The 24,393-nt window shown below is 39.4% G+C and overlaps 1 protein-coding gene across 3 annotated transcripts in view; it reads right to left on the bottom strand.

Moving 5' to 3' along the window:
- Positions 1-1,057: 1,057 nt before the first annotated feature.
- RAD50 (RAD50 double strand break repair protein) overlaps positions 1,058-24,393 on the bottom strand; it is a 97,209-nt gene continuing 73,873 nt past the window's right edge. The window contains exons 22-25 of one of the 3 annotated variants that reach the window (XM_019756106.2): positions 12,645-12,730; positions 11,951-12,093; positions 9,487-9,620; positions 1,058-8,044 (exon numbers count right to left, since the gene is read on the bottom strand). In XM_019756106.2, coding sequence (XP_019611665.1) covers positions 7,858-8,044; positions 9,487-9,620; positions 11,951-12,093; positions 12,645-12,730 — 550 coding nt within the window. In that variant the 3' untranslated portion in view covers positions 1,058-7,857. Of the gene's footprint in view, positions 8,898-9,485; positions 9,621-11,950; positions 12,094-12,644; positions 12,731-24,393 lie in introns of those variants that run through there. The other 2 variants (XM_074313488.1, XR_012489778.1) reach the window with 2 other exon arrangements.

Genomic DNA, 24,393 nt, shown 5'->3' with positions numbered 1-24,393 from the left:
CATTTTTGGCAGCCAGAGCAGCTTCCCTAGAAAAGATTCTCCCTCTCTTCAGCCTGGCTGCCAGCACTTTGGCAGCCAAGGGCAGGTAGAGAGCTGAGCATGGGGATCTTAGCATCTGTTGTTCACTTAGCACCCTGATTTCAGCACAGCTAGGCCACTCTCAACTGCCTAGTGTTTCTTGGTCCAGATACACTCTCCTGAGAAAAAATGCTTCCATCTTCTGCTGGAGTCGGGTCACTCAACTTTGAAAAGTAGAAATTGGGATCTAACTGCTTCTTAAACCAAGTTTTGACTTATTTTCACCATTCCCCATCCAGAGGTACTTGATCTTCTGCCAATTCCTGAGCATTTGGGGGAATATGTGCATCAGAGCAGGTCTTCTCTGTAGCTAGTTTAGGATTCGGTTTTCTTGGTGCAGCCAAGTAGTCTGCCTGCTGTCAATCTGCTTTCCACCTTTCAATATGTTGTTGATATTGCCCCTTTTGGTGGCATTTTGGTGGGTTTATACCTTTAAAAAATTCTGTTACTGTCATTTTAGATTATCAGGTGGAATTTTGTGTTCACTCCACTGTTTTGGCTTGGAATATATTTTTAGTGTAGAGAATTTAAGAAAGACACAAGCAATGAAAAGCAAACACTAATCTCACACCCCTTTTACTTGGCACTGATAAACCCCAGTATCTCCTAATAGCTCTCTTTCTATGCACATTCATATTCTGTTACAAAACTGGGATAATATATTATATAAATTTACTGTCTTTTTCACTTAACATATAGAGGGGCATTCTCCAATGTTAATATACTGTATTAAAAATTATACAAAAATGTTATTGTGTAAAGTTCAGATATGCAAAGAAAGAAAAATCCCCCCAAAATCCCAGCTACCAGAGAGATAATAATCCCTGTAATATCTGTCATTCTACTTGGGGGATATGTATATGATAAGGAGTTTACTCCCAAACTAAAAGGGAAATCTTTGCCTTTGCAAATATTCAGCCTACTGTGGGAGACATGTTTTAAAGAAATGATTACAAAGAATTCACAGAACAATTACAAGTTCATTCATTCATTCAGTAAATATATTTATTAAGTGCTTCCTGTGTGCCAGACACTACACAAAACGGCACAGTCCTCACCTCTTAAAGATACATTCTAGTGAGTGGAGGCAGGTAACTATATAATTAAGTATAGATAGATATAGATCTGTTCCCCTCATTTGTACTGCTGTCATATAAGTTATATCTTTATACATTATAAACCCGTCAATAGTGTTTAAATTACTTCTTAATGCAGTTATGTTTTAAATCAGATAGAACAGAATTAAAAACCAAAATGCATTTATACTTTTATTTTACCTATGTATTTACCTTTACTGGAGCGCTTTATTTCTTCATGTGGACTAAGGCTAGTTTCATTTCAGCTTAAAGGATTCTCTTTTTAGTATTGTAGGACTAGTTTGCTGGATACAAATCATGTCAGTTTTTGTTTATCTGCAAATGTCTTAATTTCTTCTGTTTGAGGATAGTTTTACTGCATATAGAATTCTCTTAGTCCTTTTCATTCAGCATTTTTGTATGCCAGCCCCTGCCTTCTGGTGTCAATTGTTTCTAAGGAGAAGTACCTGTTAATTTTATTGAGGTTTCTTCACTTCTTTCTCTTGCCACTTCCAAGATTATCTTTGTCCTTGTTTTTGAGTTTGACTGTGACACATATAAGTGCAAATTTCTTTGAGTTTATCCTACTTGGAGTTTGCTCAGTTTCTATGAAAATTAGTATTTTTTCATAAAGTTTGAAAAACAAATTTTGGCCACTAGTATTTCAAATGCATTTTCTACCATTTCTCTCTGCTCCTCTGTGATTCTTATTGCGCTTGGTACAAGTGGGTATGTTGATATGCTTGACAGTGTCTCACAGGTCTCTAAAACTCTGTTCACTTTTGTTCATTCTTTTTTCTTTCACACTGGATCATCTCAATTGAGCTGTTTTCAAGTTCATTTTTTTTTCTTCTGTCAGTTCAAATTCACTGTTGAGCTCCTCCAGTGAATTTTTATTTCAGTTATTGTATTCAACTCCCTAATTTCTATTTGGTTCTCTTTTTAAAAATGTAATTTCTATCTCCTTAAAGATAGTCTCTGTTTGGTAAGACATCATTCTCATACTTCCATTTAGTTCTTTAGACATGGTTTCCTTTAGTTCCTTGAACATATTTATACTGACTTAAGTCTATGAGGGCTTCCTCAGGGACAGTTTCTATTGACTGCTTTTTTAGACTGTGTATGGGCCATATAGTTCAGTTTCTTTGCATATCTTATTTTTTGTTGAAAACTGGACATAATGTGTCAACTCTGAAAATCGGATTATCCCCCTCCCCAGGGTTTGTACTTGTTGCTGTTTGTTGTTATTGCTATTTGGTGACTTTCTGGACTAATTATGTAAAGCAGTATTCTTTGTCATATGTGGTCACTGAAGTCTCTACCTAGTTAGCTCAGTGGTAAGTTAATGATTGGACAGAGATTTCTTTTGATGCCTTGAACTAATAAGTTTTTAAGCCTTTGTTGAAGAGCTGTGTGTATGAGAATGTGTGTGTGTGTGTCTGTGTGTATGTGTGAGAGAGAGAGAGAGACAGAAAGAGAGACAGAGAGAGACAGAAAGAGAGAGAGAGAGATTGAGATTGTTTTTTGGTCATGTTTTCAATGCTTCAGCAATTTACAACTGTGCCTTAGCCTTCACTTCTTGCATGAGTCAAATTTCAAGGTCAGCCAGAGGTCAAAGTGTTGGGCCTTCTCAGGTCTTTCCTGAAAATACACAAAGCTCTGACACACACATGAACTTCTGGATTCCCAGGAATATGTTCAAGCTTGTCAAAGCCCCCATGGACATCTCATTCCTTATTTTTCCTTTTTTTTCTTACTCTCTTGTTGGCCCCAACTAGTAATGCTGCCTCTGGCAGTTGCAGCATTAACCAATTACCATTGATTGCCTATAGCAGGTAGGGCTGTTGGTGGAGTGAGCTTGCGTCAGCTCTAATAAAGACAGGCACTAAGGATGAAGAGTTTCAGTGAGCTGCCAGACGCATCGAAGAGCAGCAGTTCTCTTGGGCTGAAGATCTGGGGGCACTCCAAATCCATTCTACTTCCTCCAGTGGCTGCTGGCTTTTCATAGGTACTGTAATTATGTTGGTTTTTAAAGCTGGCAGAGACACAGGGAGAGGGGAATGTGGTTATGGCAAGTTAAAATGCACTGGCTTTTCTCACCTTGATTCATCCGTTTTCCTTGAATAAACACTTTTTGGCTTGTTGCAAGCCTTTAGTTAATTTCCAAAGTTCTAAAAAAATTTGTTTGCCAGGGTTCATTGCTTTTATGGAGCCGATTATTGGCAGTCCTTACTCTTCCCTTATGGCAGTAGAAATCTTTTATATACCAAAACCATAAATTCACACTGATACTTTGGATTTAATCTAACACTACAGGGTTCTTTTTATAGTCTTTTCCCATTCTAGATATGCAAACATCTTTGAGAAATTCAGTTCTTATTATCTATATGCTTGTTTGATTTTGGTATATAAAGTGGTTTCATAATTGCTAACCCGCACACCTGTGAGAAATATTTACTTTCAAAAAGATGATAGCTGCTGTGTTGAGAACTGTGGGGGGCAGAACCAAATCAGTTAGAGTCATTTGGTGGTTACTCCGGTTATTTGGGTTACAGATGATGGTGGTTTGGGCCAGAGCAGTCAGATTCTGGATTTATTTTGAAACTTGAACCCACAGCATTAAACTATGGATTGGATGTGGGATATGAGATAAATGGAAGAATGATGCCAAGATTTTTGCCTGAGCAACTGAAAGAATGGAGTTGCCATGAATTGAAAGCCTATGGGAGGTGCAAGTTCTGGGGGAAAGCCTGGTTTTGGTTATTTTAAGTTTCGGATGTCTATTAGTAATTCAAGTGGAAGTAAATGTTGGGTATGCAGCTCAATGTGAGTCAGGAGTTTAGAAGAGATCTGGACTAGAAACTTACTTGTGGAGTAGCATCTAGGCGATTATTAAAGTTGCTGTCAGGTAGCTAATACACCTTGCATAGCCGTTAGTGACCGCTGAGAGTATGTACACAGCCCCCTTCTCTTGCCTTAGGTGGGATAATTCTGAGGCATGTATTTTACCAAATTTCGCAGAGTCTCCCTGTGGGATTAAGTCCCAATTACCTACTATGGTAGCTGGCTAAAGAACACTCTTCATTGGCTGTCTCCTTATATAATTTCCAGTCTCCTACTGTGCTCTGAGAATTGGTCTGCTGTTTTTTCTCGTGGTACCTTTATCAAGATCTTTCGCTTGAATCATTATTTCAGGTTCTGCTCTGGGAGAACCCAAACTAAGATAATAATTTTAAGGCTAGGAGTCTGGATGAGACCACCAAACAAGGGAATGTGGAGAAGCAGAGGTGCAGACTCAAACTGAGCACTAAAGCACCGCAACCTCAGAAATTTAGGGAGATGGGGAACCAGCATAGGGAACTGCATGTGCAGGGAGAAGGCTGGGGGTTGTCAGGGCGGTGTGAGGACAGAAGAGGGGCCAGACAGGAGAGGGTCTATGCACGACGGTGATGTCCTGATGGGCCATGGAGTCTAAGGTGTACAAGGAGAGAAGGCAAGAGGGAAGTGAAGAACTGAAAAAAGTGGTAGAATCAGTGCACCGACATTCTGGTGGGCTCAAAGAATTGCTGGGGTTGGAGGCCCCAGGAGTGAACTGTAAAGTACCAGGGCGTTGTTGGAGCATGAGATGCTTCAAATCGAGGTTGTGGAGGTTGCTGTTGTTATTAAAAGGACTGGGGTCTGGAGTAAGACTATGGAGTGAGAGTCTTCTCATTGGAGGAAGGAAGGAGGAGCTGAGGCCAGGGAGTTGTATCATCATTTGGATACTGAAATCACCAATGACTATGAAATTAGTATTGGAGATGACAGTGAACTGGGAGCTGAAACTGTCAATGAGTAAGAAAGGGCAGTGAAGCAAACTGCAACAAGAAAGTAAACTGAAGGTGAAATTTTTCCTGAACACATGGTACTTACTATGTGCCACACAGTTCTTAGTTTATAGTCTTTTAATCCTTGTAACCCTACAAGATAGGTACCGACTTTACCTACTTTTACAGATAAGGAAACAGAAGCAAAAGAGGATGAATGACTTGCCTAATCCCAAACCTAGTGAGTGGTGGTGCTAAGATTTGAGTCCAAGTATTCTGGCTCATATTCTTAACCTCCATCCTGTAATACCTATTCATTCCAAGTGTGAAGGACAGGGCTTAAATGGGAAAGGGGGAGAAGAATGATCTAGAAGTAGCAATGAAAAGTAAGGGCACCTGCCCCACCTCCAAGCCCAGTGATACAAGGAGACCAGGAGAGAGAGCAGTGCTCTCAGGAGGGCTGCAAAGGTAACTGCATGCTTAGGAGAACACCAGACTCGAAATTGGCAAGTCCATTTTGGTTTACAACTATTTCATTGCCTATTATATTTATCTTGTATTGCCTTTTTTCATCATTCCTTATTGCAATGGCTTTCAGAACCTGTTGATAGAAGCTATCTGGTTTTATTATTTAATGGGAATGTTTCATCTTTTGCTATTTACAGTTGAATTTTGATTTGATGGCAAATAACATTAAGAAAATATTCTTTGAAATATCTTAAGTTTGCTAAAGCTAGATGTTGATATTAAATAATGGCCAGTATTAGGCATCTATCAGAATTTTTCCCCTTTGGCTTTATGATGTTGATGATTTATGAACAAATTTCTCATTTTCTGAAATATTCTTGCACTCTTGGTGTGTTTAATATGACTGGAATTGATTTGTACTTAAATTTATGAATTCCTGGATCTGAGCTCTGAGAACTGTTTTTTCTTGTGGTACCTTTGTCAAGATCATGCTAGATCAGTAAATAATGGGTAATTTTACTTTTTAAAAGTGAATTAGGATGACTGAACACTGTCATGAGAAGGAGCCTTGGGCAAGCAGTTGGTTGGAGTGGTGGCTATGCTGCTTGGCCCTTTCATCCAGGGATGGGGTAAGGGTTTTTCAACCAGCCTTTTTCATGTGAACCACAGAACACAGGGAATGATTTGAGTAACTCTTTTTTTCAATTCACTCAAGGACAGTATGTAACTAGTGTTTTAGAAGTATAGAAATGGATTACATAATGAGGATACTATATTAGTTTCTTACTGCTGCTGTACAGATTACCACAAACTCAGCAGCTTAAAACAACACAAATTTATTCTCTTATAGTTATAGAGGCCCAAAGTCCAAAGTCAGTTTTACTGGGTTAAAAGTCAAGGTGTCAGCAGGGCTGGTTCCCTTTAGAGGCTCTGAGGGGAGAACTGGTTTCTTTCCCTTTTTTAGCTTCTAGTGGTCGCTTATAGCCCTTTCTCCATCTTCAAAGTACATCACTCCAGTCTCTGCATCTGTCAACACAGTGCCTTCTCCTCTTCTGTAGTCGTTTCTCTTTGTGTCCTCCTTATAAAGATACTAGTGATTCTATTTAGGGCCCATCAGGATGTCATATTAAGATTCTTTTAATTACATCTGCAAAGCCCCTTTTGCCATATAAGGTAACATTCACAGGTTCCAGGGATTAGGACCTTGGTATCTTCGGAAGCCATTATTCGGCCTGCCACAGATACGTGAGGACTTAGAGCTTAACTCTCTTCTAGACCCTGGCTGAGAAGGGCTGTCTAGACCATATCCTCACTACGTCTGCTGATGGCACAAAACTGTACCACATGACTGACAGATAAAACTCCACAAAGTCTAATCCAAAAATGTGTTACTTGGTAGCATTCTGTGTGCAATGCTTGTAAAAGGCTTCAAGATGTCAGCTGGCAATTCTAAGAAAACGTGTGATTGGGCTTTTGCTAGAAGTGACATCTGGAGTGAAAATGAGAGGCCTACACTTCCAGATCTGGCTGGACACCACTGGGAGGAGGTCATGACTTTGTGAAGGAGTCTTGCTTGCCTTCCCCCCTAGAACGCACATTTGGAGAGCAATCAGGGTTGACGGTGAGCCTGAGACAATGCACAGGATAGACTTAAGAGTTAAAGACTTCTTCATGACAGCAGATCAGGCCCCAAGTGAAGGGAGGCCTTGCTCGTGGTCAGTTTTCCAAAGGTGCATGTGTGCAGTGGGGAACGTCCTCTCACTAGAGAGAGCCCTCAGTCTGGATGACTACCTACAGAGATATGGGGAGAGGGAAACAGTGGAGATGGACCCAGCTTACTTAAGGTTCCTGTCAAATCCTGAGCCCCATTCAACTACTTAAATATTAGTTGGGGAAACAGGCCCAGAGAAGGAGGTTACTTGGTTGGATTTATAAAGTTAAGAGCAGAGCCATATATTAACATCTCATTTACGGTCATCTCCAGATATTAATACTCACTGGTAACTCAGTTTCTTAAAACCGTATCCAAAGAAACAAATTAGGTGGTAACACTTAACCCTGCTTTTTCATTTTTATGCCCAACCCATGAATTGTCAAGGCAGCAAGCACCTCTTCTCAACAGCGCTTTGAGAAGTGCAAGGCAGTCGCTGCAGGGCCCAGGGAATCATACATGATGCTGGGGAGGGAAGGGGAGAAGCAAAGCCAAGTGTGCTGCTGAGGGCCTGTGCGAGGCTTCCGAGGGGAGGGAGTTCGGAATCCATCCAAATTTCATGTGAAACAACTTTAATCATTTTAGAACCTCTCAGACATTCAAAACCTAGATACAAAGCTCCTTTTAAAGAACATATTTTCTTACTGACTAGTTGATACCAGAAATAAGCAGTTGCTTGACGACTTGTGTTTCTAAGGCGTTTAAGTACTGACTATTTTTAATGAACATAAGATCCCAGGGAGCTAACACTGCATTTCACAATCTCTGAGCACTGATCAATGTTCTTCTTAATCCTGTAGAATTTCTCCATATATTCAGATCGCCCTAAGAGCTCCACAAAATCTTCATCGTGAGTGATTACCAGGAGCTGGAAGTTACGTTGTTGTGAGCGACTTTTTATTATCCTGAAACAATATATTTAGAACAATTAATTACTAAAGAGCATAAAGAACTTTCTTTAATTTGAATAAACCACTGAGAACCTTGTCAGACACATGACCGTGTGTGTGTGGGACGACCAGGCCTTTCCTGTGCCGTGTGTCAGGGCTTCTGACAGCCCTGCAGGAAGTGGGGGATGGGCAGGGTCGACCCAGGCCCCCGCCCAGGCAGGTCGGATGGAGCCCCACCTCCTCTCCAGACAGTGGGGATGCATGCCTTGATTCTTCACCTAGGTCTGGCTTACGGACTTGTAAGAATATGTGATCTAGTTTGTTCCAGAACACAGTTTTTCTTACTACAGCAGGTGGAAATGTTTTACTGAGTTTTTCTTAACACCTATGCTGTTCAACTTTAGGAGTCTTTAGTCCTTTGCCTGGGGTTTTCTTGACCTGTGACTAGTTTTCTCTGGAAGAAAATAAAAATGTTGTTAAAAGACAGACTACAGGCAAGGGGAATAACATATGCTGCCTTCTTAGGATCTGGCTCTACTGAGAATTCTGCCACCACCAGTCACTAGATGCATCATTAGTATGACACACAGGGGGCCCGAGTGGGTGTACTGAGAATATTTGTGCTTATTACCTATATGCTGAGGTAACTAGCTATGAAACTGAGACCTGAAAGACTTTTTCTTTTAATTAACCACTTCTTTACCCCTTACCTGAAGGTGGATGCACTTGGGTTTCAAAAGCACTAGCGCGTACTTGCTGGTTACTGGGCGATGGCTGGAGAAAGTTGGCTCTGTGGCCGCTCAATTCTCCTACTGGCCCAATCCGGGCTGTCAGACAGGAAACATTGTGTCTGCCAGAAGGAGTCTACCTGGAGTTAGGAGTACCCGGAATAGCTTCTCTACTTCTGGGGAAGTGCCTTTCCTTCCCAGCACAGTCCTTAAGAAGGGCTGCCCATCCCTAGAGCCCGCCCCCACCACAGGTGAATGTGGTAAGAGGTGTGTACTCTTTCTGGAGCCTACTTAACCACTAATACACTTTTTGAGTAAGAGCTGTCTGTCATTCCTCACAGATGCTTGATGCATGTGAAAAGCTGGGGAGACAGTCCAAAACCACTGTCACCACTTAGCAGTGGCTTAGCAGGTCACGCAAACTCCTGTACATGACATGTGGGTTCCTCTGGTAGGTTTACAGGAAAGCCAAACCCAGCCAGAAAATGATCACCATGAGTTTCCTATGAACACACTTGGGGAGACAGATGCAGCTGTGTCTGGAGTTGCTTTTCACCATCTCGTTCTTTTTAAAAATCTGACAAATTACTATCAAAATGTAAAGCCTAAGGTCTGGCACCAACCAGCCTTTCCCAAGGAAAACACATTTAGAGAGGGGTTTCATCACAGAACTCTCTTAATCTTACTTTAAAAGCTATCATAACCTATCCCCACATTTGAGAAACTTACTCAACCAGAGCATGTGCAAGAGATTCAATGTTTTCTCGATCGAGATTTGTTGTTGGCTCATCCAAAGCAAGGATTCCACAGTTCAAGCAGAACGTCTCAGCCAGAGCCAGGCGAATAATGAGCGAGGCTAATACCTGGAAAAAAGCACCGAAGCTGAGCGGCACTGCACAGACCTTTTTCTCACTCACCTTAGCAAAGCACAGAGACCTGGCTTAATCTCTTTAGATGGGAAAGGTCACAGGGTCACTGACCTTAGGTAAATCACTGCTCTTTTGCTTAGAAGAGGCTGGCACTGTGCCCAGGCTCTGATGCCCTTCCAGAAGGTGAACTATCAGGTGCATAATCTCAGCCTATCATTTGCAATAAAGTGAAATGCTAAAGGCAATGCTGACTGCCCCCCTCGGCGCCCCCCCCCCACAAATCACAGGAGCTATAACAAAACTTGAAATCACACATGTGAATCAGAAATGCATTACCATTTATCTGTAACTAATAATTTTAATAATGGCATAAGATTAACAATCTTACAAATTCACGACCTGGCTATTTTCTTGGTAATAGGATTTGTTAGAAAACTTGGACACATTACATTTTTCAGAGCCTCAGAGACCTTTTCTCTCTTAGAGACTTCCTTAAATCTCTACGTTCTGTGGTCCAAACGAGGCACCTAACCCACATCATGCTCTAACCCACAAATGTCGGTGTATATAATTTTGAGAGAGAGGATGAATTCCTGGGTCAAGTATCAAGAGCACATAATTATGACTTTATTTAAGCTCACCTGTAGTAAATCCAAGTAACTGAAACTGAGGCACTTCCATGGTTAATAGAAATCTAATACTAAACCCCTCTGACCCAACTGAAACCATCTGAGGGTACGAGAGACACAGAATTAAGAGAGAAGAACTATTCTAGGAAGTCTAAACTACCTTTGTGTGAGCTGTAAATTCCCCCTCCCCCTGAATTGTGACTGAAGGAGCATCAGTGAGTGAGTTAGTGGTTTTAGAGCAGTTTACAGCTTCTTTTGATGCCTGGGGCAGGCTGGCAGGTTGCAAAAGCCAGGACCATCCCTTAGCCCTACAGACAGCCCTTCCTTCCTGTATTTGAACCCCACTGCTGCCACCCCCACCCCCACACACTCAGAAGGGAGTCTAATGGCGCTCCTGGCCCACTTCTACCAAACTATTTGTCTGCCTGCTCCCCCAACACCAAAGAAGCATTTACTGCAAATTAATTTTTATAATTTAGAGTAGCTACAGGAAATCTTTTGTTCAGAAGTTATTTTTGAAAGTATTTTTAATACAAAGAGATGTTTCAAACTATATTTTCTCATTCACAATTACCACTAAAAATCACCAAAGCAAGTAGGAGATACTGGTTATAGGTCAAAAATTTGTCATTTTTTGCAGACTGATTTAAGATAATAATCTGCAGATGCCTTAAATTGGTATCAGCTGTCTAGGCTGACAACAAAATACACACTGCATGCATGGACAAAATGCATGGACTATCTTTGGGTAAAAATAGTAAATTATGAAAAGACCTCAGATAAAGTGAACATCCATTTCTAGAATTTTAAAATTTTAAGAAAATCAAAGGTCCAGAGATGTCAAGTATAATCTGCTTCTAATTTGAAAGGAGGAAGCTCAAGAACCTGTGACATCCTGAGTACAAACCTGTGCACAGTGAAAGGACTCAGCCTTGTTCCCAAGGATGGCAGGCCCCTTTCCGGACTCTACAACTTCCTGATTTGCTTTGTGCTCCATCAGCAGCCTGTGCTCTCTTCCCAGAGCCTCACGTAGAGCCAGGTGGCCTGGCCCAGCAGCTGAGGCTCTGTGTGAGGGGGGGAGAGGCAGGGGCTTCTGTGGGTATCACAGCTTCTGGCTCTAATAGACTCTTCTTTTAGATGGTCTGCAGGCCCAAAGGCTAGGCTGGGGGCGGGGGGGCTCTCAGTCTTATAACGGGGCTGCTTTCTCAGTGAGACTCTCTCATGCACTGTGATGCCTCATCTGGCTCAACCTAGGATCTGGTTTGCTAATACTGTATGCCACTGATTCTGACCCTCCCCCATCCCCGACTTCTCTGAAATCAGGACACATCTTATAATCACAATTGCGCTTTTTCTTTCTTGCTGGCATATAAAATAGTGGTGTGTCTACCAATAACATAGTAACCTTATTCTCATAAGGAGTGCTGTGAAACAATGGTCTTCATTGAGCCTACCCTGTGAGAATGTTTCAGGCCCTTCTCCTAAGAGCCTACTTTACATAATGTTGCAGGCAGTTAGAAATGCGGGAGTGTAATGAGGGTAGCCGAGCCTGGTTTACTTTACATGGCAGCCAGGAGCGCTGTAAGGAGCTTCCCGCCATTCAAGGGCAGCTTCGGGTGCCTCCACCACCCTGACATTTGTGTCTCTGTCCATTCTCCGGGGAAAGGCGACTCCCTAGGTTCCTGTGATACCTGCCTTTTGTCCGGCACTGCATCGTCCTCGCATATCCAATGCTGTGTCTCCCTTCAGCATCACCACTCGGTAGTTGTAATTCCGCCTTTTATCAGAAGCTGATACGTTCTCATCGGCATCAGACCGAATTTCTATATATTCGATATCTGACATGAAAGAAGATTTCAGACAAATTTACACTCTGTAGCCTTTTGTCACTTGCAAACATCAAATAAGCCTGGGAGCGACGTGTGAGCGACGTGACATTACAGGGGAAACCCTGGCTGTTTGGAACCTTTCTCTCTGGCTGAGGAGTCACAAGGTTCCTGGGCCAGAAGCAACCCAGATGCCCCAGCCATCAGTCCCAGCTCTGCTTCTCTGACTTAGTTCCTCTATTAAGAGTTTCCTCTTGATGGTTTTCTTCTTATCGCATTTCGGCTTATCCCTATCTACCCTTCAGCAGAACCTATTATGTCACCAGCTAAATATAATGTACACTGTAGCCAAATATGTAAGTCCTGTCAAGGCTCTAGAATAGAAACTTTTGCATTTTTTCTTGCTATAAGATATTGTCAAGATAAGAATTCTTAGAAAACCTCAAAGAGATGTTCCGTAAGGGGTCCTAGAGGTAATCCTGGCATGATGAGAAGACGGGGCAAGAGCTGGAGACAGGGCTATGGAAGAGCACTTGTGATACACCTATTTATTAGTTAATCACCTTGTCCGCGATAGGTACTGCGCCAAAGGTCACGAATGATTTTATTGATTTCTTCCATTTTCATACTGTGAAATTTCATTATTGCTCTGGAAAAAAAGCCATGGGTACTTTAATGGAATAATATGATAATGTATTATTATGTATAATAGGAATATATTTACAATATATGAAGTATATAATAATGTATATAATAATAATGCAAGTAACACCATAACAATTTCATGAAATAACTTCCCCAATATTTTCAGTGATAAAAGTAGGCTATAGTAAGAGCTAGAAAAAAATAAGACCCAAACCTTGCTTCTTGGCTAGTACTGAAAACTGCCAGGCATGTTTCCAGTGCTCCAGGGTCCCCCGCCTTCTCTATGTTTACTATGATATGACAAACACTCCCTTAAATACATACTTAAACAGAGTGAAATTTTCAGAAAGCAGTTTTATAGACTTTTTCTTAGCCTTATTGGAAGGACTGTTTCCAGTGATGACCACAGGTCACACAGGAAGACCTGCTGCTGGACGGGAGTGAGTTAAAGGAGTAAGGGAGGTGTACAGGGTCCCTTAGTCTACGGGGAGATAGGAGAGTCTTTGCAACTGCCCTTTTCCGCTCCTGTTACTGTCAAGGTTTACCAAAGCCAGCCTCTCAGGCTGCTTTCAGTTCTCAGATCTGCGAGGTTTTTATCCACTAGAAGCTTTCATTCAGAGAGGGTGATTTAGAGGCTTAAGCTGAACTGAAACTCAGAACTTTTATTTTCCCTTCCTAGAAGATGGAGAAATCGTAACTCCAAATATGTGTACCCCTCCCTGCCCCCCTGCAACACTGTTGAAAAAACAGTAGTTTCTGAACACTAAAAAGAAATGTTTGTAAAAAACAAAAGTAGCCTGTCAAAATCTGACACTGTTCTTACTACAGTCACCTTTCATCAAAAAGCCCTTAGGTTCTTTGGAAGTGGGTTTATGAACTAATAAATGTTGCACCAGTGACAAAGAGGAAAACATCACTGCCACTACCATACAAAGGATGTGAGGAGGCCTTACTTCCATTTGCAAGCTCTTATCTGATATATACAAAAAAAGAAACTGAACGTAATGCTACTGCCTCTTCATAATCATTTCGTGATCTTCTGGTTCACCAGCAAAAGAGAAAGAAATGACTCAACATAAATACACTTTAAATATCAGATGAAGGATTCTGAAGTAATAAAGACTGGGAAAAACCATATTTTGCTTGTTGATGAGAATGCAACAAGTCTCCATTTTCTACTTTATACATCTACCTCAGCCTAACATTTTATACTCCCTTTAAAGGGTGGAGACAAAACTTCTAAGTATTTGCTAAAAAAAGAAAGAAGAAAACCTCAGAATGTTCATGTAATCCATAGCTTTATACATTATAATCCTGATTTTGGAAATGACTTTTTTAAATAGTCATCTTTCCATTCCAGTTAAAAATCTTCCATAAATAACATAAACACTTCCAACAAGCTCCAGGTGGAGTGCGGGCATCCAGGCTGCAAACACACTCTGCCATGGCTCCCTGTACAACAGAGGGGTTGCATCCTAGCCCATGGGTAGGGCTGCTGAGACAGCACTGCAGGAAAAAGCTTTAGTCCTGAGAAAGATCTACAGTCAGCAAGGGGTGTATCAGATAGTTGACAATGCCTAGCACTGTTGGCTGAACCGTTAGCTTTTGTATCCTCTCTGTCTAGTTTGAGTTTACAGCCCCACAGTGCAACAGCAGGGGATGGTTAGGGTAACTCCATTGATCCACTTGAGGGAATAACAATAATAATAGTTGTTACTATTGAGGAGATTACTTTATGTGAGGCACAATTATGCTAAACAATCATATTATCTCCTTTAATCCTTACGACAATACTGGGAGTTAGGTCTGGTTATCTTCATTTTACCATTAAGAAAAGTGAGATTTGACGAAGTTGGCAAGTTGTTCTAGATCAGAGAAAAGTGGTGAGGATATTAATAGCCCTTGAATATGAGAATTAAAAAAAGGCAGTCAGAATGCCATCTTTAAAGCCACCAAGCTCAGATAGTTTTATGAGTAAATGTTATCAAATCTTCAAGTTACACTTAGCTCTCCAGTACATAAAGTATTACATAGCAAGGAGAAAACAAGGAGAAAAAAGTATAAGCCTATTTTGCTTATGAATATAGATACAAACATCCTAAATAAAGTCAAATTTAGTGAGGGTATGAAAAACAATATATCATGGCCAAGTAGTGTTTATCCCAAGAAAGCAAGAATAATACAACAGGAAAAAAAGTTGAAGATGATTTGTTGCGTTAATGGATTAAAAGAAAAAAACTGATTTTCTCAATAGCTGTCAAAAAGTATTTATTATAACACTAAGTTTTGATTAAAATCCTCAAAGAAAATAGAGGTAAATTTTCTTAATATGACAAAATCACTCTATCTGATATCCACAGCAGCTTCAAATTTAGTATTAAAATACACAGAAGTGTTCCTCTGAAAGCTAAGAATAAGAGAGAGAGGCTTCTTATTACAGCTATGCTAAAATAATGTCCTGGAGAGCCCTAACAATTCAGTAACATAATAAAAAGAACTGAAGAATAAATGAGGAGAAAAAAATCCCAAAACTTTCTGCAGGTGATATAATTGTACACTTAGAAACCCTAAGAAATCAACTGAAAAACTATTAAGATTAATAAGGTGGTCAGAAATAAACATACAAAATTAATAGTTTTACTATCGAGTAGCAAAATCCAATAGGAAACATGATAGAAAAAAGGACCCTATTGACAATGGCAAAAAAAACTATGAAACACCTAGGAATCTAATAGGTACAGGATCTAGAGGAAAACGCTACAAAGCTTGACAATAGCACAAAAAGAGCTGATTAAATGGGAGAGACATACTGTAGGGTCTAAATTGGGAGATACAATATTGCAAAGATGTCCATCTTCCTCAGTAATCCATAAAGTAAATGCAATCCAAACAAAACTCCCAACAAGATTAAAAACATTTTTTTAAATGAAATTCATAAGGTGACTCTAAAGTTTGTATTTCAGAAGAATAAAATCACAGTACTGGGACAGGAATAAAACAAAATAAAACCAAATACATACAGAACTTCAGTTTATAAATGACATTTTAAATCAATAGGAAAGGTTTTAACAGTGTTGGAGAGACGAAAAAAATAAATTTATATCACTATCCTTTATCGAACCTCAAACTCCAAATGAAGGATTAAAAGTTAAATAAAACTATCAGAAGAAAACATTTTATAATCTTAGGACTGGGAAGGCCCTTCTAATCAAGAAGCCATAAATAAAAAGACTAAAGATTTGCCTACCTAAAAATTAAGTCACAAATAATACAATAGAGAAAGTTAAAGGACAAATGACTAACTAGGAATAACTACTTGCAATGTACATGAATAGGATTAATATCCAGAATATAAAAAAAAGTGGTACAAATCACTAAGAAAAAGACAATCTAATTGGCAGAGAAATATGAATAGGCAATTCTCAGAGAAGAAATACAAATAGCCAATGTATGAAAAGATCTTTAACCTCACTAGTAAACAGAAAAATGCAAAATAAAGTGAGAGGATTTTTTTATGTAAGCAGACTGGCAAAAATTAAAGAGTGATAATATGAAATGCAGACATTGAGAAAGGGATACTTACATATATGAACGTAAAAGATTTTCATCGCATGTGAAGTGAATGAAAAAGACAACAGAAAAATAACTACAGTGTGATACTATTCACATACAAACAAAAAAGATGTATTTGTGTGAACATACATGCAAAAGCACTCTGAGGGAAATAAAAATGTCACCAATGTAACAATATTTAAGTGCTGAATAAATGTTAGACAGTGTCATGGAAATGAACCATGCTGTCATTTGCATAGTAATGGAATACAGGGAAGCATAAATATCGGTGATACAAGGCTGAATGGGTTAAGTGGTGGAAGTCCTACAAAATATTATGGAGCACAAAGGAAGGAAAAATCACATGTTTGGGAAGGGCTTCATCAAGGTAACATTCCAAGGAGAGATCACATGGGAAACTGTGAAGAGTCTTAAGGGAATCAAATTGTTCAGTTTGCTTAGAACACAGTGAGTACTGAGAGAAGAAATGGGAAAGGCCAGCTATGGGACTCTGTCCTAAAATTAGCAGGAACAGAGACCACCACCTTTAGGAAAATTAACCTGGTAGAAGTATAATAACCTGAAAGGAGGGGTAAGAGGTGGGGGAAGCTACCCCAATAATACAGGTAAGAACGAGGAGGGTCTGACTTAGGAGGGGCTGTGGGAAACAAGCAGCTCTGCGCAGAAACCCTGTGAGAGCAGATTGTTTGTTGATTGACAGATACCGGCCCACAAATTAACCCCTTTTAGCACCTGGACTTTACAGGTAATTAACATTTAAGAATGACCTTGAAGGACCATGACCTCTAGTAAACAATCATTCTACTGAGGCAAAGATATGAATTTCATGGGCTGGAAACTGTGTGGGTAAGTGGTCATCAGCCCCCACACTGTGCCTGGGATGCAATCGCCCAGCTGCATGCATATACAAACTCACATGAAGTGGTATGTTTTGTGAAAACTGAGTCCCAAAAGAAAGTGTAAAGGTCTAAGATCTAAGAATATAGTGGTTTATAAATTATTTGGTCTTATATTTAAATACTCTTAAGAATCTGAAAGATTTCCTTAATAATTTCAGTAACAATAGATGGCATTTTATGAGGACAAATGATGGCTTTATTAGTATTGATAATTTTGGTGATTCATGTAAGCCTTAGATGTGATCCTCACAAATGACAAGGGCCTACCAATTTCCTGCTTGAAAGAGGGTACCTTGAGGCCAGAAAGACAAAAAGACATGTGCCAGTGAAACTATTCTGTATACTATAATGGTACATACACATCATTGTACATTTGTCAAAACTTAGGTATGCAATGTACACCACCAAGAGTGAACCCTAATGAAAACTACAGACTTGGGGTGATTATGACATGTCAAAGTAGGTTCACCAAATGTGCCGCTCTGGTGAAGCATGCTGATAATAAGGTAGCTTTGGTTGTTGGGTGGGGGAGGAATATGGGAAATCTCTGTACTTTCTGCTCAGTTTTGCTGTGAACCTAAAACTGCTCTAAAAAGCCTATTAAAAAGAGAGAGAGATAGAAAAAGATACACGCCAGTGTAATGTGTGGAGCTGTCTGCATCCATGTCCCTCTCCCTTCTTTATACAGACACCTCCTTTAAATGTTAGGATGACTGTACTGTCCTTTAGCACCTTTATACCATGGCTGCTGTCCCAGCAATGAGATGATTTTCCTTTTGGTTCTAAGCTGTCCAACTGCATCCCACACTTGGACATTTAATGAAAAGCTTCTGAGTTATCTTCTTCCTAAGCATACATGTGTTCTAGGTTGACATCACAAATGAAACAGGTTAGGCCTCCACAGGACAATAATTCAGGGTTTTTGCTGCTGCTCTGAGGCCACTTTTTAAATCATCTTAGGACTTAGTCGTTAGCAGAGAACTGAATGCCTGAAATGCAATCATTACAGAGCAGTATCTAAGGGGTTGGAAAAATATCATCTACACAGACCAAAAACCTCAGCTGCCAGGAGAAGACCTTTCCAGGCCTGGCTTCTTTCATTATTTAAACCAGGGGTGTCCAAACTGTGGCCCGCGGGCCAACTGCGGCCGCAATCCATTTTTAATTGGCCCACAGCAAATTCCAAAAATATATTTAGTTTACTTAAATAAACCAGGTGAGGCAATACGTACTTCACCTCGAGTGAGTGGCCCGGCTGTTTGTGTATTTTACCACATATGGCCCTTGGTGAAAAACGTTGAAAAAAGTTTGGACATCCCTGATTTAAACCATCTCCAGCACTCAAGGTACTGAGTAAGGTTAGCTACCATTTTGCAAAATTTGAACTGATGCTCAAAATGAGAAGTACACATAAAATGGCAAACCTTGTGGATTTCCAGTCTCAAGCTATTTTCTTGAATAAAATATTGATTAAGAGGGCCAAATACAAACATGCCTTTGTAATAAAAAATACTAGTTCAGAAATATGAAGATATAGTAAGTTAATAAAAATTAACCAAGGTGGAAAAAAGTACAAAAGATTATACTTTTATAAAGGACATTTCCCAACATTATTCTCATCCTTGTATTTAAAATTGTATCAAACTTTGAGTTGCTAAAAAATTGGCTATGACCGTTATTCATTATTACATTGGATACTCTTCCCGACTGCCCTGGTACTTACTATTGTGAAAAATTCCTTTCTCAAAATTTCAGAGGAAGCCCTCTCATATCAGGGAAATGGTATCATGAGTATCACATTCTGAGTTTCATGTTCCAAATTAATAAAGATTTTCATTATCTAGCAAAACTAAAAATCCCTGATTTGCCACATTTAAGTTGCACATTTAAAAGAAAAATGACTCTTTTTCAAGATAAAACCCTTAAGACTATTAAACTAAATACTTAAAACCCTTAAAACTATTGAATTAATTTCCTTTAGCCAGACTCCCCAAAAAATCAGCTTTTAAAATTCAGGCAATAGTTCAACCACAAGTGTAAGATAAATATTTGGTTAAAAAAACTGCAGTGAGTGTAAAAAGCGACTGCCTATCTTTTGGTTTTGCAATCAACCTGCTCGCTGCTTCAGGGGCTGCTGATGTGAAACTGCACACCCATGGTGAGGAGGAGAACGATGGCTGTGAGAAGTGGGCCCAGCCACGGCCTCCACGCACGTGCCAGGAGCTAGGCTCTGAACAGACTCACAGGTTTGGCTGCCTTGGATGCAAAACTGTAAAAGTTACATGTCGGCACTTATCAGTCTCAGAAGAAGTGTGGCTTTCTATGCAACATTCCATGTTTGGAGAAGAATGACAGTGGAACACTGGGCATAGGGTAGAACAGTATATTTTGAGTGATATATTCTACAATCATTTAATTTTAATCGACGTATTCTATTAAGGGGAAAAGAAGTAATACATTCTAAATGATGGATAACTTCCCCCTTCTCATCTAGTGTGTCTCTGACCACTGGCAATACTTATAATCAGTGATGTTTTTAGATGATTACTAATAACAGATGGCAATCTGCTTTTCTTGAAAATGCATTGCTAATTTCCTGTGTTACCTTGAATAGACAGTTGAATGCAACAACTGCACTGACTGAATGCTTCATTCTAAGAGGTGAAACAACGAGGGAAATTTTTACCTCACTTTATTCTAGGTGAGAGGGCAGAGTTAAGGCTCACAGTATAAACCTTAAGAAGGCCACAGTTGGCAGGCACAAGCCCACAAAGACTCAATTTGGAGGAAATCTGTACCACTTCTTTTCTTCCGATTACCAGATAACAGAACTTGGTAAACAGCTTAGCTTTACCCCTTAAGTAAGCCTAATTGCTGGAAAGTACCCCTGTACCTCCCTGCCTCCGCAAGCCCCTCACATACCCTCACTCTATTCAGTGTGATGCCTCTGTGATGGAGGCACTTTTCTCTACTGAAATGCCCTTCCTTCATTATTCAAGGCCCAGGTCAAACACAGACTATGGTCTCCCCTATTGGGCTGTTAGCAGTTTGCAGGATGGATGGCATGATATCTCTATCTTCCCAGAGCCTGACAAGAGAGAACAGAACAGGGATTTATGAATGAACGGGTGCCTTACTGAAGGTGTTCCTCTTCTTCCTGCTGTCACTGGCCCTCAGGGTCTGTAAAGATATCTGGGGGGCTCCTAGGTGTAGTTTCCTATTCAGTTACTGCATATGAAACCCAGGTCAGCAGTCAATGTACTAAGTAAGTGGAAGAGCTACCTTGAAGCAGAATATGTGCAAGTAAAATTGAAAACAAAACCCATCAAACTTACCTAACTGGGCCCCTCATTCCCCTTTAGCCATGACCCCATTTTACTGCTCCCCTTTACAGAAGAACTTGTTGCAAGAATTATCTATACTCATTGTCTCCATTTCTTACAACCCATCCTTTCCTCATCCAACTCCAAGGCTTCAATTCCAATCAGGCCACTGAGATTGTTCTGGAAGTGATTAACAATATCTATTTTGCCCAATTCAAGGGTTGGGTCACTTTTTTTTTTTTAAATTTCAGTGAGTTTCTGATTTTTAAAAAAATTATTGAAAATTATAGTTGACATACAATATTACATTAGTTTCGGATACACAACATAGTGATAAGACATTTAGATACCATACAAAGTGATCATCTAATAAGTCCCATACCCATCTCGCAACAATTATGACAGCATTATTGACTATATTGCCTATGCGGTACTTTACATCCCATGACTACTTTTATAATGGCAATTTGTGCTTAATCCCCTTCACCTTTTCACCCATTCCCTCACCCCCTCCTATTAGATGACCATCAGTTTTGTTCTCTGTATCTATGAGTTAGTTCTTGTTTTGTTTAATTCATTTTTTAGATTCCACATATACGAGGTGTAATAAAAAAATATGAATATTAAAAAAAAATTATTGTAGTAAAAGACAGATTGCTATTAATCCCCCTCAAAATACTCCCCCTCTCTTTGAACACACTTATCCCATTGTTCTTACCACTTTCTGAAGCAGTTCTGGAACTCTTCTTTCATGAGTGTCTTTAGTCGAGCTGTCACACCTTCTTTGATGTCCTGAATCATTTTGACTTTGGGGAAGAGCCAGAAGTCGCACGGTGCCAGATCCGGTGAATAAAGTAGATGAGGACACACCGTAATGTTTTTATTTGACAGAAATTGCCGTATACCAGAAGTGATGTGTGACACGGAGCATTGTCATGATGGAAGATAATTTACAGCACACTTTAAAACACACCTTTTCTCAACTGTAGCTCACATCCAACTGACTGCACCGAACAAGCTGAAACTTGTCACACACTGTTACTAAGGGTCGACGCACCACTTCCCGTATTGAAGATCCCTGCCTTTCCGTTGGATGGGACTCAGCAGCAGCATTCACCATAGTTTTTGATCACAACGGAAAGGCTCTGTGTCACACATCACTTTTGGTAAGGCAATTTCTGTCAAATAAAAACATCATGGTGTGTCCTCCTCCACCTTATTCACCAGATCTGGTACCATGCAACTTCTGGCTCTTCCCCAAAGTCAAAATGACCATGAAAAGTAAATGTTTTGAATTGATTCAGGACATTGAGGCAGCCACAACAGTGCAACGAAAGATACTCACAAAACAGCACTTCCAGAACTGCTTCAGAAAGTGGCAAGAACGATGGGATAAGTGTGTTTGAAGTGAGGGGGAGTACTTTGAGGGGGATTAATGGTAATGTGTCTTTTACTGTAATACATTTTTAAACATTCGCTATAGTTTTTGATCACATCTTGTAAGTGAAATCATACGGTATTTGTCTTTCTGTCTGACTTATTTCACGTAGCATAACACCTTCTAGATCCATCCATGTTGTTGGAAATGGAAAATTTTCATTTTTTTTTAATGGCTGGGTAATATTACATTGTCTATACCTATCACATCCTCTTTATCCATTAATCTACTGATGGACACCTAAATGGCTTCCATATCTTGGCTACTGTAAATAATGCTGCAATACACATAAAGGTGCATTTATTTTTCTGAATTAGTGTTTTTGATTTCTTGGGATAAATACCCAGTAATGGGATTGCTCAGTCATATGGTAGTTCTAATTTTTTAAGGAACCTGCATACTGTTTTCCATAGTGGCTGTACCAGTTTACAATCCCACCAATAATAGTGCACGAGGGTACCTTTTTCTCCACATCCTCATATCTGCTACTACAACTTCTTCTTTTGGATAATAGCCATTCTGACAGGTGTGAGGTGATCTCACTGTGGTTTTGATTTGCATTTCTCTAATGATGAGTGATATTGAACATCTTTTCATGGGTCTGTTGGCCATCTGTATGTCCACGTTGGAGAAATGTCTATTCAGGTCCTCTGCCCGTTTTTAATGGGATTTTTTTGATGTTCAGTTGTATGAGTTCTTTATATATTTTGGACATTAACCCCTTATTGGATAAATCATTTGTGAATACCTTCTCCCACTCAGTAGGTTATCTTTTTGTTTTGTTCATGGCTTCCTTTGTGGTACAAAAGTTTTTGTTTGATATAATTCCATTTATTTTTTTTTCTTTTGTTTCCCTTGCCTGAGGAGACACATGTGAAAAAATACTGCTAAGAGCAATGTGAAAGAGTTTACTGCCTGTTTCCTTCTAGGAGTTTTATGGTTTCAGGCCTTACATTTAAGTCTAATCCATTTTGAGTTTATTCTTGTATATGGTGCAAAAAGGTCATCTAGTTTCATTTTTTTGAATGTATCTGCCTAGTTTTCCCAGCACCGTTTATTGAATAGACTGTCTTTATCCCATTGTATATTCTTGCTTCCTCTGTCATAGATTAACAGACCATATAGGCATGGGTTTATTTCTGAGCTCTCTATATTCTGTTCCATTGCTCTACGTGTCTGTTTCTATGCCAGTACCATGCTGTTTTGATTACTATAGCTCTGTAGTGTAGTTTGAAATCAGGTAGCCTCCAATTATGTTCTTCTTTCTCAAGATTGCTCTGGCTATTCGTTGTTTTTTTTTTTTTTTTGTGGTTCCACAAAGTTTTTAGGATTATTTGTTCTGGTTCTGTGAAAAATGCCATTGGTATTTTGATAAAGATTGCACTGAATCTGAAGATTGCTTCAGGTAATATGGACATTTTAACAATATTAATTCTTCCAATCTCTGAGCATGGTATATCCTTCCATTTAGTGGTGTCTTTTTCAATTTTTTTTCATTAATGTCAGATAGTTTTAAGAGTACAGATCTTTTTGATGCAACTGTAAATAGGATTGTTTTCTTAACTTCTCTTTCTTATAGTTCGTTATTAGTGTATAAAAACACAATCAATTTCTGAATATTAATTTTGTATACTGCAACGTTACTGAATTCATTATTAGTTCAAATAGTTTTTTGATAGAATCTTTAGGGTTTTCTATACATAGTATCATGTCTTCTGCAAATAGTGACAGTTTTACTTCTTCCTTTCCAATCTGGATGCCTTTTATTACTTTTTCCTGTCTGACTGCTGTAGCTAGGACTTTCAATACTATGTTGAATAAAAGTGGTGAAAGTGGACATCCTTGTATTGTTAAAAAGCTTTCAGGTTCTCACCACTGATTATGTCAACTGTGGGTTTGCTATATGTGGGCTTTATTATGTTGAAGTATGTTCCCTCTGTACCCACTTTGCTAAGAGTTCTTTTTATTAAATCATAAATGGGTGCTGAATTTTGTCAAAAGCTTTTTCTGCATCTATTGATATATTATTTTTATCATTTAGTTTGTTTATGTGGTGTATCACGTTAATTGATTTGTGGATAATGAACAACCTTACATACCTGGGATAAATCCCACTTGACCATGGTGTATGAGCTTTTTAATGTATTGCTGAATTCAGTTTGCTAATATTTTGTTGAGGATTTCCGCATTTATGTTCATCAGGAATATTGGCCTATAATTTTCTGTTTCTTTTGCTGGCTTTGTTATCAGATAATGCTAGCATCAAAAAATGAGTTTGGGAGCTATCCCTCCTTTTCAAGTTTTGGAATAGTTTGAGAAGGGGAGGTATTAATGCTTCTTTGAATGTTTGACAGAATTCACCTGTGAAGCCATCTGGTCTAAGATTTGTTTGTTGGGAGTTTTTTGTTTTGTTTTTGGTTTTTTAATATTTTAT

Source organism: Rhinolophus sinicus, linkage group LG10 (genome assembly GCF_036562045.2).
Source record: "Rhinolophus sinicus isolate RSC01 linkage group LG10, ASM3656204v1, whole genome shotgun sequence".
NCBI lineage: Eukaryota > Metazoa > Chordata > Mammalia > Chiroptera > Rhinolophidae > Rhinolophus > Rhinolophus sinicus.
This window is presented reverse-complemented; position numbering and strand designations above follow the sequence as displayed.